Here is a 16,138-nt window from a genome sequence, read left to right on the forward strand (position 1 = left end):
TTTTGTCATTTAAATAATAGAAATAAGGCTAAAATTATGAGTAAATGAGTTTGTATGGCCATAGGCATAATCTTTCTTATTATCTACAGGCGAAGGAGTGGCTGTGTTTGACCTGCCAAATGCAGAGAACTTCAGGTCCTTCTCCAGCTCAGCCACAGTCTAACAAAGTACTTCCACCAGTATCTCCACAAAAGGAAAAGACCCCAGAGAAGAAGCCAAGTGTTACAGCAGAGCAGGAAAAGAAATCTTCAAAAGAGACCAAAACACCAACAACACAAAATACTCAAATATCTAAAAGCGATGCTTCCCCTTCAATCTCTGCTTCACTACCTAGAAATGAAAAGATTAAGGAAGAGTCAGGTTTCTTTGGCTTTGGTGGTGCTCGATCTCGATCTCCCTCTCCTCAGACTGCTGTCTCTGATAAGGTTTTTGGTTTTGGATCCTCCATCCTTAGCTCAGCATCTAACCTGATCTCTTCAGCTGTTCAAGATGAATCCTCCACCAAAACTCCACCAACATCTCGCAAGGAATCTATAGCTTCACAGACTTTAAATAAGAACACACCAACACCACCCTCTTCTCGAAAAGGATCAGCTGCTTCTCAAGATGCTAAACAAAAACTACCTGAAGGGGAATCAAAGCTAGTTGTTACAACGATGCTAGAATCAAAGCCAGTGCAGAAAACAGAAGATCCTAATCTGGCCAAACTTACACATGCTCCAGAGGAGCTTCCAAAAAGTTGCCCACTTTGCAAAGAAACTCTGAAGAAGGAACCACAGAACTACAGTTCTTGTAGTTCTTGCCAGAAAATTGTTTGTAATCTCTGTGGATTCAATCCCAATCCCCATCAAACTGAGGTACCATATGTCAATAGCATTACTATTTATATATGTAAAGGCTCTATTAGAAATGTAAAAATTTTGGTATATTTAATAGTTTCATTGACTTTTTTTAATATTCAACAGGTTAAGGAATGGCTATGCTTGACCTGCCAGGTACAAAGAACCTCAGGACCTCCCCCTGCTCAACCACAACCACAACCACAATCCAACAAAGTACCACCAGCATCTCCAGAAAAGAAAGTGGCTCAAATTCCACCTTCCCCTGAAATGAAGCAAAATACCCTTGCTGAGCAGGACAAGAAACCTCCAGCAGGGACTAAAAAACCTACAATTACTCCAACTCCAAATGCTCAAAAGTCTAAAGGTGAAGTTTCTCCTTCCAAACCTGGTCAATCATCTAAAGTTCAACAGACTAAGGAAGAGTCTAGTTTCTTTAGCTTTGGTTTTGGTGGTGCTAGATCCCGGTCACCTTCTCCTCAATCTGCTGTCTCTGACAAAGTTATGGGTTTTGGGTCATCCTTCCTTAGTTCAGCATCTAATCTGATATCCTCAGCTGTTCAAGATGAGTCATCCACTAAAACTCCACCAAGTTCTCGTAAGGGATCCACTGTGTCCCAAAGCTCTGTTAAGGTGACTCCAACACCATCTCGAAAAGGTTCAGAAACTTCACAAGCCACACAAAAAATTAAACCAACAGAAGAAACCAAACATATTACTGCACAGAAACAGGATGAAAAGAAAACAGTGGGGGATAAACCAGAGGATGAGATGACCAAAGAATCAGCTGCTGATGTTAAAATTAACAGACCAGGTCCAGAGCTTCTGAAAGCATGTCCACTCTGTAAAGTAGACATAAAAAGGGATCCACCAAATTACAACACTTGCACTGAATGCAAGAATACAGTGTGCAATCTTTGTGGATTTAATCCCATGCCACATCAAACTGAGGTAATTTGTTTTATTGTATATTTGTGAGTTGAACATGCATCAGTTATTGAATTTGTTCCATTTATTTAGTGTTAATTCAATGTAATTTCAAATAAATCTTTTAGCATTATAATTTTAATTCCAATTATTATCCTACAGGTTAAGGAATGGCTGTGTTTAAACTGCCAAGTGAAGAAAGCTCAAGCTCCCTCTGCCCCACCACAGCCACAGGTTAACAAAGCATCTCCACCAACAATACCAGAAAACAAGGAGGCTGTCATACATACTCCAGGTCCAGTGTCTCCAAAAAGTAAGCCAGATGTTATTGGGAAGATAAGTACATCAGTTGCTAAAGAGAATCAAGAGAACAAACTGACGCAAGCTACAACACAACCAACTGAAATGCCAAAACATGATCAATCCCCTGCAAAATCGATTGAACTATACAAACAAGAACCTTCTAAAGAGGAAACAAATTTCTTTAGCTTTGGTTTTGGTGGTACTCGATCTGGATCCCCTCAGCCTTCGGTGACTGCTGTCTCAGGGAAGGTTCTGGGATTTGGATCCTCCTTTTTGAACTCTGCATCTAATCTAATCTCCTCAGCTGTTCAAGATGAGTCCTCCACACCACCACCAACGTCTCGTAAGGCTTCCACAGCTTCTGAAACGTCTGCAAAAACCACAACACCACCAACCTCTCGCAAAGCATCCATGGTTTCCCAAACTTCAGTTAAGACTACACCAACACCTCCTGGTTCTCGGAAAGGATCTGTTATTTCACAAAAAGTTCCACCTACTGGTGACACAAAATCACCTATAACAGACAACCCAAAGGAGGACAAAACAGATGAAAAGCAGGTACAACAGCCTTCAGCAGTACCTGAAGCTTTAGTAGAAGCAATGGCAGCTGCAACCAGAACATGTCCTCTTTGCAAAGTGGATCTTAATGTGGGTTCAAAAGACGCCCCTAACTACAATACCTGCACAGAGTGCAAGACCATTGTTTGTAACTTCTGTGGATTCAACCCAACACCCCATGAAACAGAGGTTAGAGAATGCTACTATTTTGTTATAACTGTTTGCTAGCATTAGTGGTCTCAATACAAACCTATAACATGTTAATGATGGGTCAATGTCATGGCGGAAATAATTTAATAATTATTTTTAATCTTTCTTTACAGGTCAAGGAATGGCTTTGTTTGAACTGCCAAACACAGCGAGCATTAAACGGAGTAGAACCACAAGGACCTCCAAAAGTAAAAACCCATGAACCACCTGAAAATATCTCAATTTCAGCACCGCCTCCAAGAACAGAAAGTATAACACCAGGGGCACCATCATTGGAGGTTCTAAATGTTGCTGAAACCCAGAAGAAAGAGATTCAAGCTGTGGCAATCCCTGATAAAACTAAGATTCCTGTTTTAGTGGATATCCAAAAGAAAGAATCAGTCTCAGCATCACCAAAACCCCCAGAGACTAATAGAAAGGCAGAACCTGCATCTTCTCAGAAGAAAGACACATCAGATTCAAAGAGAGACAAAGAAACTGACATACTCTTAAAGGAGTCTGACAAGCCTCCAGAAAAATCTGCTTCTCCTCCACAGGCAGAGCCGCCAAAACAAGAATCTAGTTTCTTTGGTTTTGGATTTAGTGGTCCTAAGGCACAACTTGCTTCCTCTAAGCCATCAGAGTCAACCACAGGGAAACTCTTTGGCTTTGGTGGCTTAACAGAAACAGCTAGATCTCGATCACCATCACCACAGTCTGTTTCTGCTGTGTCTGGGAAAGTTCTGGGCTTTGGATCCTCTATATTTAGCTCAGCATCTAATTTAATAAGCTCAGCTGTACAGGATGAACAGGATTCATACTGTACAGGATTATTATGCAAAGTGAACCTCAACATTGGTTCTAAGGATGCAAAGAATTTTAACACATGCACAGAATGCAAGACAACGGTGTGCATCCAGTGTGGATTTAATCCAGTGCCTCATCAAACAGAGGTAAGACATTTATCTTCAACTTTTAACAGTTTTAAAAACCATGTACCAGTATTTACGTACAGTAAGCCAGGATAACTTGCATTGTCATCATACAACAGAACATAAAAATGTCACTGTGGGGAAAAAAACAAAAAAACAATTTTTGAATTTAGACTTAGTTAAAAGTTAAATTCAATAACAGGATATTTACCATGCATTTTTAGGCTGCTATAATTAAGCTCAAATTTCACTTATAATTTCTTAGTCTTAGTTTACTTAGAATGCTGCTAAATACAATATATCTTTGACTTTTTGTCCGATAAGTGCCTATTTGCTTTATTTTGTATTTAAAAACAATATTTATAAAGGGCCATTTGTAGTCATAATGTCAGTGTGGCAAGCAATTGAAATTCCTAAGAAACATTCTGTAGCAGTGTTACTTGAGGCAGTTATTTTGTGTAATTAAGGAGTACACAAATAAGTTCAAAAACAGTTCAGCTTTGACCCTCATTGACTTTTTTTATGCATTTCACATACAGACATGTAAAGTAAGGATAAAAAATTTGTCACAGAGCCAATGTTAATGATGAGAATAAGTGTTCATTTATTTTAAATTGTTATTAGCAGTTTTTTTAAAGTTATTTTTTACATAAAAACCTAGTGCAAGAGTAGGGGATAAAATCTATTGCCAGTAATTGTCTTATAATTATTGCAGGTTGAGGAATGGCTCTGCCTCAATTGCCAGGTACAACGGGCACAGGCAGGGATCAAAAGATCTGAAAGTCCCACAGTGAAACCTCAGCCAGTTCCCTTAGAGAAAGACAACCAAACTCCATCCAAAGTTGAAAAGGTATCTACAGTTCCAGTTCCAGAGTCTCAACCTGATGAAAAACCTGCTGCAGCTGAAAAGAATGCTGCCCCTGCTCAAGAAATAAAGAAAGAGATCTCAGTTCCAAGCCCTCAACAAAAGGCAAGTACTGATGCTAAGGCAACTGATACAATCAGCTTAAGAAAAGAGCCTCCAAAGCAAAACAATACTCAACCAGATCCTGTGAAAACACAACAAATGCCATCCAAAGATGCAGCCATTCCTGTAAAATCTGTGCCACTTGCCGAAATTGGACCCCCAAAACAAGAATCCAGTTTCTTTGGTTTTGGATTAGGTGGTCCTAAAGCACAGCAGCCCCCTTCTAAACCATCTGAGTCAACTGCAGGAAAGTTCTTTGGTGGATTTGGTGGACTGACAGAAACGGCTAGATCTCGGTCACCCTCACCACAGTCAGTTTCTGCTGTCTCAGGGAAAGTTCTGGGCTTTGGATCATCATTATTTAGCTCAGCATCTAATCTGATCTCCTCAGCTGTTCAAGATGAGCCATCCACAACACCTCCAACTTCACGTAAAGGCTCCACAGTTTCTACTGAGTCTGGTAAATCTCCCACAGTGCCTGCTTCTCGCAAAACCTCAGTGGCCTCAGTCAAGGCTACACCGCCAACATCTCGCAAAGGATCCGTTGCAACAGAACCAAGCAAGGTACTTTCTGAAAAAGAGAACAAACCACCTTTGGAAAAGAAACCAGAGCAGCTCAATGAGGCTAAAGCATCAAGGATACCTACTTCAGAAAAGGATAAACCTGAAACTGGTCAGGATAAAGTAGTAAAAGATCCTGAAAGTGCATCTGAACCATCCACCTGCCCACTTTGCAAAGTGGATCTTAACATGGGCTCGAAGGACCCTCCTAATTACAACACCTGCACTGAATGTAAAAGCGTTGTATGTCATCTCTGTGGATTTAACCCCATGCCTCACCTTGCTGAGGTGAGTCATTAACTATTTTGTTGGCTTATGTTTTTGTTTCTAAAGGTCTGGTTTTAATATGTATCTTTAGTAAATAAATAATATAAGTGTTCATTGTTAATTTAATTTGATTTCCTGAATGAAGTACTTAGACTGTTGTTTGGGAGTCCCTACTGAAAGGGCTCTTCTGACTGATATCTAAATCTTTCTTAGCTCTTATGCATTGATGACTAATTAGCCAATGTTCTTGGGTGCACGAGTCTGACAGACAGAAAATCTGGAGTGGTGGGTTCTCCAACATGCAGTTCGTAACCTCCGTTATGCCCACTCATTCCCCAGATGGCTCTTTCCAAATGATTGTAATTTCACTAAAACTCCACAAGGGCTGAGGATGCAGTAGAAGAGCCAATAAATGCATTAGCATTCTGCAGGGACCAATGAGTGATTGGCATTCTTTCAGGTTTGGCCAATAACAGACACTATAGATTGAGTCAACAAAACCCTACTAAGAAATTAAGTGACTTTGAAATCCAAAGCCTAGAAAATTAAAGTAGGCTCTATTGTCCCTTTGGTGATTTAAAACTGCTAATAAATGAAACTGTTTGGAATTCAAAGCGTAAAAAAAAAACTCAAAGTAGGCAGTAGTGTTGCTGTGATGATTTAAAACTGCTGTTTGTATGCGAAACAAGAGTATTTTATTTTTTCTTAAATTATGCATGCCCTCTGCATTGCAAATGTGGACAAACTTTTGTTTGGTGAGATGCCCAGGCCTTGAGTAAACATTAAGCTTGGAGAGCAGAGTCGGTAATCTGCATGAGTGGTATTTATGAGAGCATAGCCTGACGCTAATGCTGAAACGTGCTGAATGCTGACTCTGGGGCAAGAATTCCTGTGTTTGGACAAAATGTGTGATTACGTAACAGACTGATGGAAGAGAACCACAGTTTGCAGCACACTGCTAAAGCGATCAAGGGTTTGAATATGGAGACGGGTGGTGTGCCTCATGATATCCCAATAAAAGGTGGTGATGAGGGTGGGGGCTGGGTGAGTTGTCAGATGTCTTTCTCCTGCTTGTGGACTGATGGACTAAAGCTCCCACGCCATCTGCAGTGTGCGCATGGCCACTTCCACAGCATGTCAGCCGTCCATCATTTATGATAATATGACTTCCTGTGCTTGTGACCCCAACAAGCTGTGTTCAGTGCTTTCATCAGAACTTCGATTGTAGTAATTTAATGGGAAAACCGTTTGATTTATGGATTGGTGGATTAAGGAAATGGCATGCGAATAAGGCATGTTACAGTATTTAATACTCTGTAATGATCGTCTGTTCTGTGTCCAGCTGCAGCTGTACTCTGTCAGTGGTGCACTACAAGCAATATACGAGTGTAGCATCTCTGATGTATTTTTTTTTTTAATTTCAGTTGTTTAGAAAGTGTAATAATATAATAGGCTACAATGGGCTAATGTTAATTAGTAAATTAATCAGTAAACACTTGACTGTGTCAAGGAAGCGTTTAACCTGGTAAAATATGCTCCTATGGTGCCTTTACTCTGACAAGCTATAGAAGCTCTGTTTTGACAGTCAGCTTGCATCTCATTTTCTGCCTGCTGTGCATGCTAATGAACTATCGCCTGTGATCCAAAAATGTGTTTCCAAAAATTGTGCAAATACATTTATGCCACGCCTTTGTGATGAGTATATTTGCAGCAGAAAAATGTGCAGTGTAGATGTAAATGGGCAAATTTAATCAATATAATTGACTTTGTTGGGATGTTCTGAACACCCATGTCCTCTGTAGGTTTACATACAATATAAAATCATATGAATGTAACCCTAACTTAAGGAAAAAGTATGCACTATTATGTTTTATCAGTTGGTATATTTGCAGTGTTTCTGTATAGTTTAAACATTTATAAACAGGTTATTTATTGCATTTATGGATTTGATATAGATTATAGATTTATAGATTTTATAACTTTGTCTTTTTAATTCTCAGTTTATGGGGTTACTCTGTCTAGAATATTTTCATCTTTATACATATATATATTTTTAAGTATTTCCAGGAGATGGCCCTCTTAGAAACTGACAGGCTTGTATTTTTAAGTGCTAAATCATATTTGGCACTGCACTGTCATCCTGACCTTTTGGATATGACATAGTCAGTCTCTTGTAATATGCCCTTAACATGAGCCTTTAACTCTAGCCTCTGCAATCCCGCACCTTCACACAAGAAAACAGACCCTGTGCTTCTGATGTTAATTGAAAAATACAGTGTATGCCCAAAAAGCTTTTTGAATGACAATGCACATTCACATATCTGTCATGCGTAAGGCTTTAGGCGTAGCTTCAAACGCTGATGCGTGATATTAAGATATTTAGTGATATGCCGTGTCCGCATCTGGCACACCGTTGGCCAAAAATAGCTTTAGATTTTAATCTACCTCAGCTAGCATTGTGACAGCAGCTCCAAGAAAGCTGTCGCTGGACCCAAGGGGACTTGTGTATTTTAGGATGCCATCTAACAGTCTATGCTGACTTTTTATTTTGTGCAATTGCAGATTTTGCATAAACAAAAAATAAAGACATTATTAATAAGTAGTTAATTAAGAAAGATAAAATAATGATGTTATATTTAGGTAAGCCATTAGGGTGATAATTTATAATACTTTGTTATACATTTTTAAGGGTCATATTATACTAATTTAACATTTTACATTAAATTTAATAACAAGTCCATTTGCAATAATAGTTAAGGTTTCTTAGACTAAAATATTTGATATTTAATGTGATATTTAAATGTCACCATTAGCCCAGTGATGACCTGAGCTAGACAAGAAACTCCAGGTATTATAGATTTTATGTTCGCTGGTGTCAGAAATCCAATCATTTCTGATTTCATTAGTGCAGCTTTATTGCAATAGATAGTCTGTTTGTACTTGACTTATTGCTAAAGAGAAATTAAAGTTTGTACACTAACATGTCCATTGATAATCAAGGTTTCTTGCACGAACAACATCTGCGATATTTAGTTTACATTACCATTTGCACCTTAGTGCAGTATTGCCCTTTGCTAGGCAAGCAACTGCCATTAAGATAAATGGGAATGCAAATCGATAGCTTTCTCCAGGTATTACATACCTTTTTTTCCCTGATGTCAGAAATGCACCCATTTCCACTTTCTTTAGTGCAGCCTTACTGCAATAGATAGCTTGTTTGTACTGGAGATTAAACTTTCGTTTCCTCTCAGTTGTTTACATAGCTACTGTATATGAAACTCTTATTGCAAGCGAGAAATTCAATTTCATATGATATGCCTCCTTTAAAGAACAGAGTGTTCTGTTTTGTCTTATATGCAGTAATGGACTGAGCAGCGGTGGTTACTGTCTGCTGTGTTTCCTCATTGTTCTTCTGGTGGTAATACACTGGTGTCCAGCTGTGCCCGAGAGAATTGTGTATCCTCTCGATGGGATCGAATTTTCTATGGCATGTCATTAACACGAAACAATGCTCTGGTGATTTACACAACATGGCCATTGTCACCACGCACACACTTTTTCTCTTCCTCTCTTTCTGTGTGTGCGCACATGTGTGGGTGTGTTTTGGTGTGTCTGTGTGTTTGTGCCCTGGATGCTTTATTCACAGTAATATGATCATCCCAGTGGTGCATTGCGTGGAAAAGAGTTCAAGGTGTGTTCTGCTTGCTAATAAATGATGTTTATTATACTGAGACTCTGAGAGGCACGTTAAACCCGCTAGACTAATTTAATGCCATTAACCAACTCGTATCGTATAACCTTACCTGCAAGGGGCTACAGTCTATCTTTTTATGGGGCCAAGCACCAAAGGTGTGTGGGCATATATTGTAACTGTTAGCCTTTCTCCGCTGTTTTTTCTGTTTGTTTTGGCCCCTAGACATTCAACATTCTTTCATCTGGAGTTGGAAGCTTTAGATAAACTATTGTTCAAAAGTTGATTCATAAGTTTAATATTTAAGAAATTAGTACTTTTTGGTCCCACTTTATGTTAGGTGGACTTACATTTAAATGAATCATTTGGTACAATGCACTTATTATGTACATAAATGTTTTTACATTGTATGTATATGTAAAAAAATACCTGGATTACCTTGATTAATTACATGTGTAATTAATCTCTTTGACTTCATTTATAATTACACTGCTGACCTATCCTTTACCGCTTACTGGGTTAAACCTACCCATATCACCAAACCTGGCCCTAACCTTACCCGTATCCCATCTCGATAGCAACACAAGTGTTTTGCAATACAGTATGAACACAATAAGTACATTGTACTTATTTTTGATGAAAGTACATAATAGTTAAGACCACCTAATATAATGTGTGACCTTCTTTATTTAGCAAGAATGGGTTAATTTGATTAAATGTGGTATAATGTTACAAAAAAACTGTTTCAAATAAAGGCTTGTTCTTGTGAACTTTCTATTCATCAAAGAAGACTGAAAAAATGTATCCCTGTTTCCACAAAGAAATATAATCTGTACAACTGTTTTCAACCTGGATAATGATTAGAATAATTAGTATTACAATTGTTTCTAAAGGATCATGTGACACTGTGGGTTGTAGTCACGACTGCTTAAAATTCAACTTTGCGTCACATGAATAAATTGCATTTTAACAAGAAAAATAAAATTTAATTTTGAGCAGATATATAATTTTTAATTTTGTTGGAAGAATACTTTAACCTGATCTGACAGTTTTTTTGGACTATCCCTTCTATTTTTGGACATACCAAAGAATTTACATTTCTGGGTCAACGATTTTGACACAAGTTTTGCCGAGCAGAAAAAATAGTGAGGCTATTTTTCTCAATGCTGTGATGTATTTACATTGAAATGACTAGCAGAATTATTCTAATGACAGCTACTTAAATGGCTAAGATTGATTGCAGCATTGCTACAAAGTTACTATTGATGATGCTAAATATTGAAACAAAAGATTTCATACTAAAAAGTAACTCTGTATTTGCCATCAACACTAAGCTTTAGGTCAAAAGCAATAATGCAATAATGAATCTGCTTTTAGCCTTTGAACCAGTTGTTTTCAAAACACTAGCTGTCAGCAGTTGTCATGACTACACAAATCTGTGTAGCCTCACAAGGTATGTTACACAGATCTACTCTGCATTACAAGATTCCATTCCACAAGTGTGCTTGGCTCCATAATTGCTGCCTGCGGCAATGTTTTTAATGCACAGGCATAGAAATAGATGATGAGATGTGAGTCTGTTGCTTTTATTTCTTTCTACAAAAGATATTAGAACGATTTGAGCGAAGCAAGCACAATTTTCAGGAATTACACTGCAACAAATCTAATTCTCCTAATCTTTGACCTGCACAGTCATAATGACATTTATAGGTTGCACGCACGCCAACGCATGAGATTGCCTCTGTTGCAAATGCTGTAGGAATCACAGACAGCTGCAGGAAGAGATATTTCATATTCTCGAATGCAGACGGCAACTGTTGCCGAGTCAAAAAAGAGAGCTGCCCTGGAGGAGACGGTGGGTGTATAAATAGTCTGAGGCGAGACTAGAGAGATGCACCTAACCTTTTTTTCCCTTCTCGCAAGCTGCTTTTAAAGCAGTGAGCTCTCTAGATGCTACCTACAGCGTGCCTGTGCATGTTTGGCCTGTTTAAATGAGAGCAGTCAAAAGAACATCACTAAGGCACAAACAGAGCATTTTGAAGCACTCCGCATAGTGTGGTCATTTATAAAGAAAATTGGAAATATTTCATCTTCTGTCTTTCATCCTGCACCCAAGATAAATTGCATGTCTTCAATTATGCTTTTTGCTGAGGCACGCAAGAATAAAAAAGAGGATAGTTTTTTTTTTTTTTTTTTTTTAATCTTCTCTACACCTTTCTCTGTTTATCTACTTTCCGTCACACCGGTGGGCGGCATGGTTTGGCTCTGTGCCTTCAGTGCCGAGCACTCTGCTTATTACAGATTAGTAGGTCAAGATTCTCTATTATCATTGGGCCTGATTTATTGGGACTGTACCGCTGCGGGGGTGGTTGAAAGCTCACTATATTAGCCAGTTACAACCGTTGCCAAAGGCAGCTGCCAGGAATCAATACGGTGTCGGATGCTGCTCTGCAGTGCTGGGGTCCCGTGGAGGAATATCACCTCTAATATATAACTTTGGCTGTAAATTCATTTTACTTCTCAAATGCAAATCTGTTCCCGCTTTGTAGTACGGGCAGGCTGACAAAATAAAACAAACTCTGACTGATGCTTACTGGGCTTTAGTTTTATTTCACTTGGAATGTGCTGTGAGATGTTTCAGAATATTATGCAAACTTGTGGCATGTTACTAAATGCAATCGTATTCTTTCTGAAAGAGCTGCAGCTTGGAACGCTATTAGTATGCATTTATTTACAGAGCAAGCTTTTGCAGCAGTGAATGTTGAATACAAAGTGTTATTATCCTAATGGCTTTTGGCATTGCAGATTGTACTGCCCTTAGCAGATGAATGAAAGAGCGATATTTTAAGCAGCTCTTAAGGAATAATGCAATTGCCTAGATGGCTGGAGAGTTACAGGTTGCCGTGAGTATAGCAGATATCGAAAAGATACAACTTATACGGCTAAGCCATTAGCTATTACCCCAGGTCATCCTGGCTGGTTGAAGTTGAACAGATTTACCAGATTAGAGCTTGGTAAAAGGTCAGATATCTCCTTCAGTGGAGAGTGTCTTGTTGTGGTGCTGTAAGGCTTGATGAGTCTTATCATCAGAAAGCTGATGTGTTTTTCTCTGGGGTTAATCACTGAGAACAAAGGCGCATGTCTCCAGGCCTGCTGGTCCTCACTAGTTGTGTGTAATTAAAGGATGGCGTTCAGTCAGGCCAGGCTGGTTCAGAACCAGCTGCAGCGGACACAGAGATGCATTTGCGCAACAGGAAGGACCAAGTAATAATACCATTCACTATCATTCTACCAGGATGCTACCGACACAACATAAAATTACAGGAAAAACAATGGACATAAAAACATAAATCAGCAATAAACTTGAGTATATATGCTGTATCTAATATTCAGAGAACCAGTGGTGTCAGATATTTAAATGTTTGGGATTTTTTTTCATATCATGTTAGCATTTGTTGTTTTATTTACTAGATTTACTGAATGTTGAACCTTATTGGAAGCACTTTATTCCTTGTGAAACCTCTCTTGCTCAGCATTGCCCCTGAGGGTTTAAAAAAGGGTGGAAAATGAAAAACAAAACATTTATTTGTTTATTCCTAACTCTGGAAAAAGTATGCAAATTTAATAGATTTTTAAAAGGTCAAATAAAATTCAGTAAAATTTCTGTAGTCGGTGTGTCTTATAGTCAGTATTTCAAGAAATTAGTTAATGCAAAACACACAACAAAGAATCATAAAGTTCTGAAAACGCTACTTTAGACACACCAAAGAAAATCTTTTCATCAGTCAAACATTGTAAATGTAAGATGGAGTTTGTAGCAGTGTACTAGTAGTTTTAACGTTTCATATTCCATAGTAAATGATACGAATGTCAAAACAAGTGCAAACCAGCCTTACTAACACTATGCGGTGGGAATGATGTTGGGTAATGTTGCATGATCTTCCACTGCTGTGTTGCATGAAAAAAGTCAAAGTAAAACAGAGTGCAGAATTTAGCGTTCTCGTTTTTATGTAGACTGGATTGCTATCTTTTAAAGCATTGGCAAGAATGTGCTCAAAATGTAGGTGGTTTTTTTTTCTTGTGAAACATTATTATTTTCTCATCTATCAAAGACAGATTGTTTTTGTTTCTTACCGTTCCTTGTTGCTGTATTTCCATAGTGTGAGATGTGAAACAAACAAATCCGATTTATCCCAGAGAAGTGTAAATCACAGACAAATTAATTATATAGGTATCGCAAAGGAATAATGGCATAATTGATTTAAAAAATATGCAGTTTTGTGCATCCTTGTTTAGCACCTTGATCAAGCACTTTTTGGATATGTTCCTATTTGTAGCACCCACAATTCAGTCTTTTTGTTTTTGCAGTTTAATTTATGTGGTATGATCAGCACTCTACATTGCCTGCGTACACAGTACTGACAAGCAGCAGTGATGAGGACATTCTTTCACAAAGTCGTACATGCTGGAAAAGATGATTGGTTCCTTTTATTGTTAACTAATCTCCTGATTGGTCTCCCTGCTCTGATGATCCTGTGTGCTGAATCAGACTTCTTCTGATTTGCATATGTATAAGCCGTCAAGTTTCCAATTAGAGGTGATGATTGCACCTTTTACTAAAACCATAGCCAGTGTTGAAATGAGCTTGTTCTCATTTATTTTTGCAACCATGGGCGTTTCTGTTCATGTTATGGCTGTGTTTGTGAGTTAATTTATCTTGCTATTATAAAGGAAAAATTGCATATCTAGTTTATAGTACGTCAGTAGTTACCTAACATATCATGTTCGTATTTGTTGCCTTATTTATAGGATTTATTAAGTACTGGATGCTGAACCTTATTAGAAGCACTTTGTTTCTCATGAAGCTTCTCTTGCTCAGAAGTGCCCTTAAGGGCTTTTCTCAATAAACAAGCTGCTGTAGGCAGTCGCCTCATCAATGTGACTCCATTACAAATTATTCACAAATGTGCCAAAATTTACAAGAACTACAAAGCTTTTCCAGTCTGTTGTTATTTATTAAGTTTGTGGATTAAAATGTAATTGGCTTTTGGAACATTTTTACCCTTCATAAGATTTCAGTAGAATTTGCATTTCACAAGCATGATTATAAGCACAGTTCAATAGCATAAATATATTGAGTAAACTAGTACATTTTGCATTGTTTTTTTATTTATTTTGCCTTCTGTCTGAAAAACAGTCTGCCTAAACACACCTAAGAAACTGTCTTGGTAGGCAGCTCACTAGGTTTTGGTACAGAGTTAAAGGCTCAAGACAGACATAAATCTTATCTGGTTTCCATGGTGACACTTTGTAATGACCTAGTCAAGCCCTTGTTCTTAAGTCTGGTATTTTATTGTAATTCATACATTCTGAAGAGGAAGGCTGTCTTGATCTACCTTGTTGGCTTATCCTCTTTGTCTGTGATTACATGTGTCCACCATCATCTGGAAATGGCTCATTTTTTTTCTAGTGTTAAGATCCAGAATACAACTGCCAGCTTTCTGTTGCATTCATTAATAGAATGTCATTAGAGCAGAGAGATGCAAAATAAGGAGACACATTTTTTAATAGATTAGCTATGTTGGATTAGAGTTATGGCTTCAGTCTGGAGTTAGTCTTGGGATTTGTCTTTCAATTTATTTCCTTTGGAAATGCATTTGCATACCCATGCTTTTTAAATTATTTGATTTACAATGCAATTTCTAAGAAAATGTTTTTCTATAATCACAGCTTTGTGACTAAGCCTTTGAGTATGACAAAAGAGACAGAGGGGGTGTTACATAATAAAGAACAGTTTTCAAGTCAGACCATGTGCCTATGAATTATGGTTTGTTTCCATCACTGGACGTGGGAATAAACCCTAATCTCCTGTAAAGACTCTCTGTGTGTGTGTGTATGTGCACGCTCATCATGCACATTTGAATCATACCATGTCCACAGTGCAAGCTTTTTTTTCTCATTCTTTCTCATAAACACATACAAACACACCTCTGAAGGAACAGAGAAAGGTGTTTTACTGCTACTTTAACCTGAAAGAATAATGAAAAGGAAAAAGCCATTGTAAAATAGCTGAGGAAAATGTATTTATTGTGCATTTCATTGCTGTCCTATGCAATCTTTAAAAAAATTACATGCCTTTGGATTGGTAGTAATTTCTTCAAACATATTTACTTTTGGGGGGAAAATATAATATCATGGTGCAGCAATAAGGAGCATCGGAATATTTAGTGACATTTATAGTATGTCTTTATTTTCTTAGTATTATTTACATTTAAAATTATTTGCTATATTTATAAAATCTCATTGAACGTGTCTTTTTTTCTAGGCTGAGTGGTTATGCTTGAATTGTCAAACACAGAGAGCTCTAGCTGGGCAGCTCGGAGACATGGGAAAAATACCAATATCCAGCCCAAAAGAGAAGCCATCGAAAACACATCTGTCTGAGATTGCTGCACCTGCACAGAAACCTCTTTCAAAATCTGAGCCAAAATCATCACATGGAAAGCAGGCAGAGGAGGAGAAAACCATCTCTACAAAGGTAGCAGTGACCACTCCAGCAGTCCCTGCACCTCTCTCTGTTGTTCCTACCACAGATATGCTGCAGACAGACATGACAGCTGTGGTGGCACCAATACCAGCTGCAGAGACTCAGAAAGCTGTTATTACTGCTGCGGAGGTCACTTTGAAAGAAAAAGTCCCTGAAGAAACACAAGTAGAAACAAAACTGATGTCTATGCTTCCAGCAGTGCCAACTGAAGCAGATGTAGTAAAGGTATAACATTACATTTGCATTATTGAGCAATGTGTTTTATTCTGCTATTTAAAACTTTGTTTAATTTAATTTTCTTGTACTGTATACATTTTATTTGTCATGAGTAAGAGGTAGGCATGTTTTAGGAAAAAG

The 16,138-nt window shown here is 38.0% G+C and overlaps 1 protein-coding gene across 1 annotated transcript in view; it reads left to right on the forward strand.

Moving 5' to 3' along the window:
- pclob (piccolo presynaptic cytomatrix protein b) overlaps positions 1 to 16,138 on the forward strand; it is a 68,807-nt gene that overhangs the window by 20,852 nt on the left and 31,817 nt on the right. Inside the window, 6 exon segments of the mRNA XM_043264292.1 lie at positions 90 to 857; positions 966 to 1,790; positions 1,929 to 2,816; positions 2,951 to 3,769; positions 4,464 to 5,564; positions 15,560 to 16,006. Of these exon segments, the coding sequence (XP_043120227.1) occupies positions 90 to 857; positions 966 to 1,790; positions 1,929 to 2,816; positions 2,951 to 3,769; positions 4,464 to 5,564; positions 15,560 to 16,006 (4,848 nt within the window).

The sequence above is a fragment of the Puntigrus tetrazona genome, chromosome 18 (assembly GCF_018831695.1).
Source record: "Puntigrus tetrazona isolate hp1 chromosome 18, ASM1883169v1, whole genome shotgun sequence".
NCBI classification, from domain to species: Eukaryota; Metazoa; Chordata; class Actinopteri; order Cypriniformes; family Cyprinidae; genus Puntigrus; species Puntigrus tetrazona.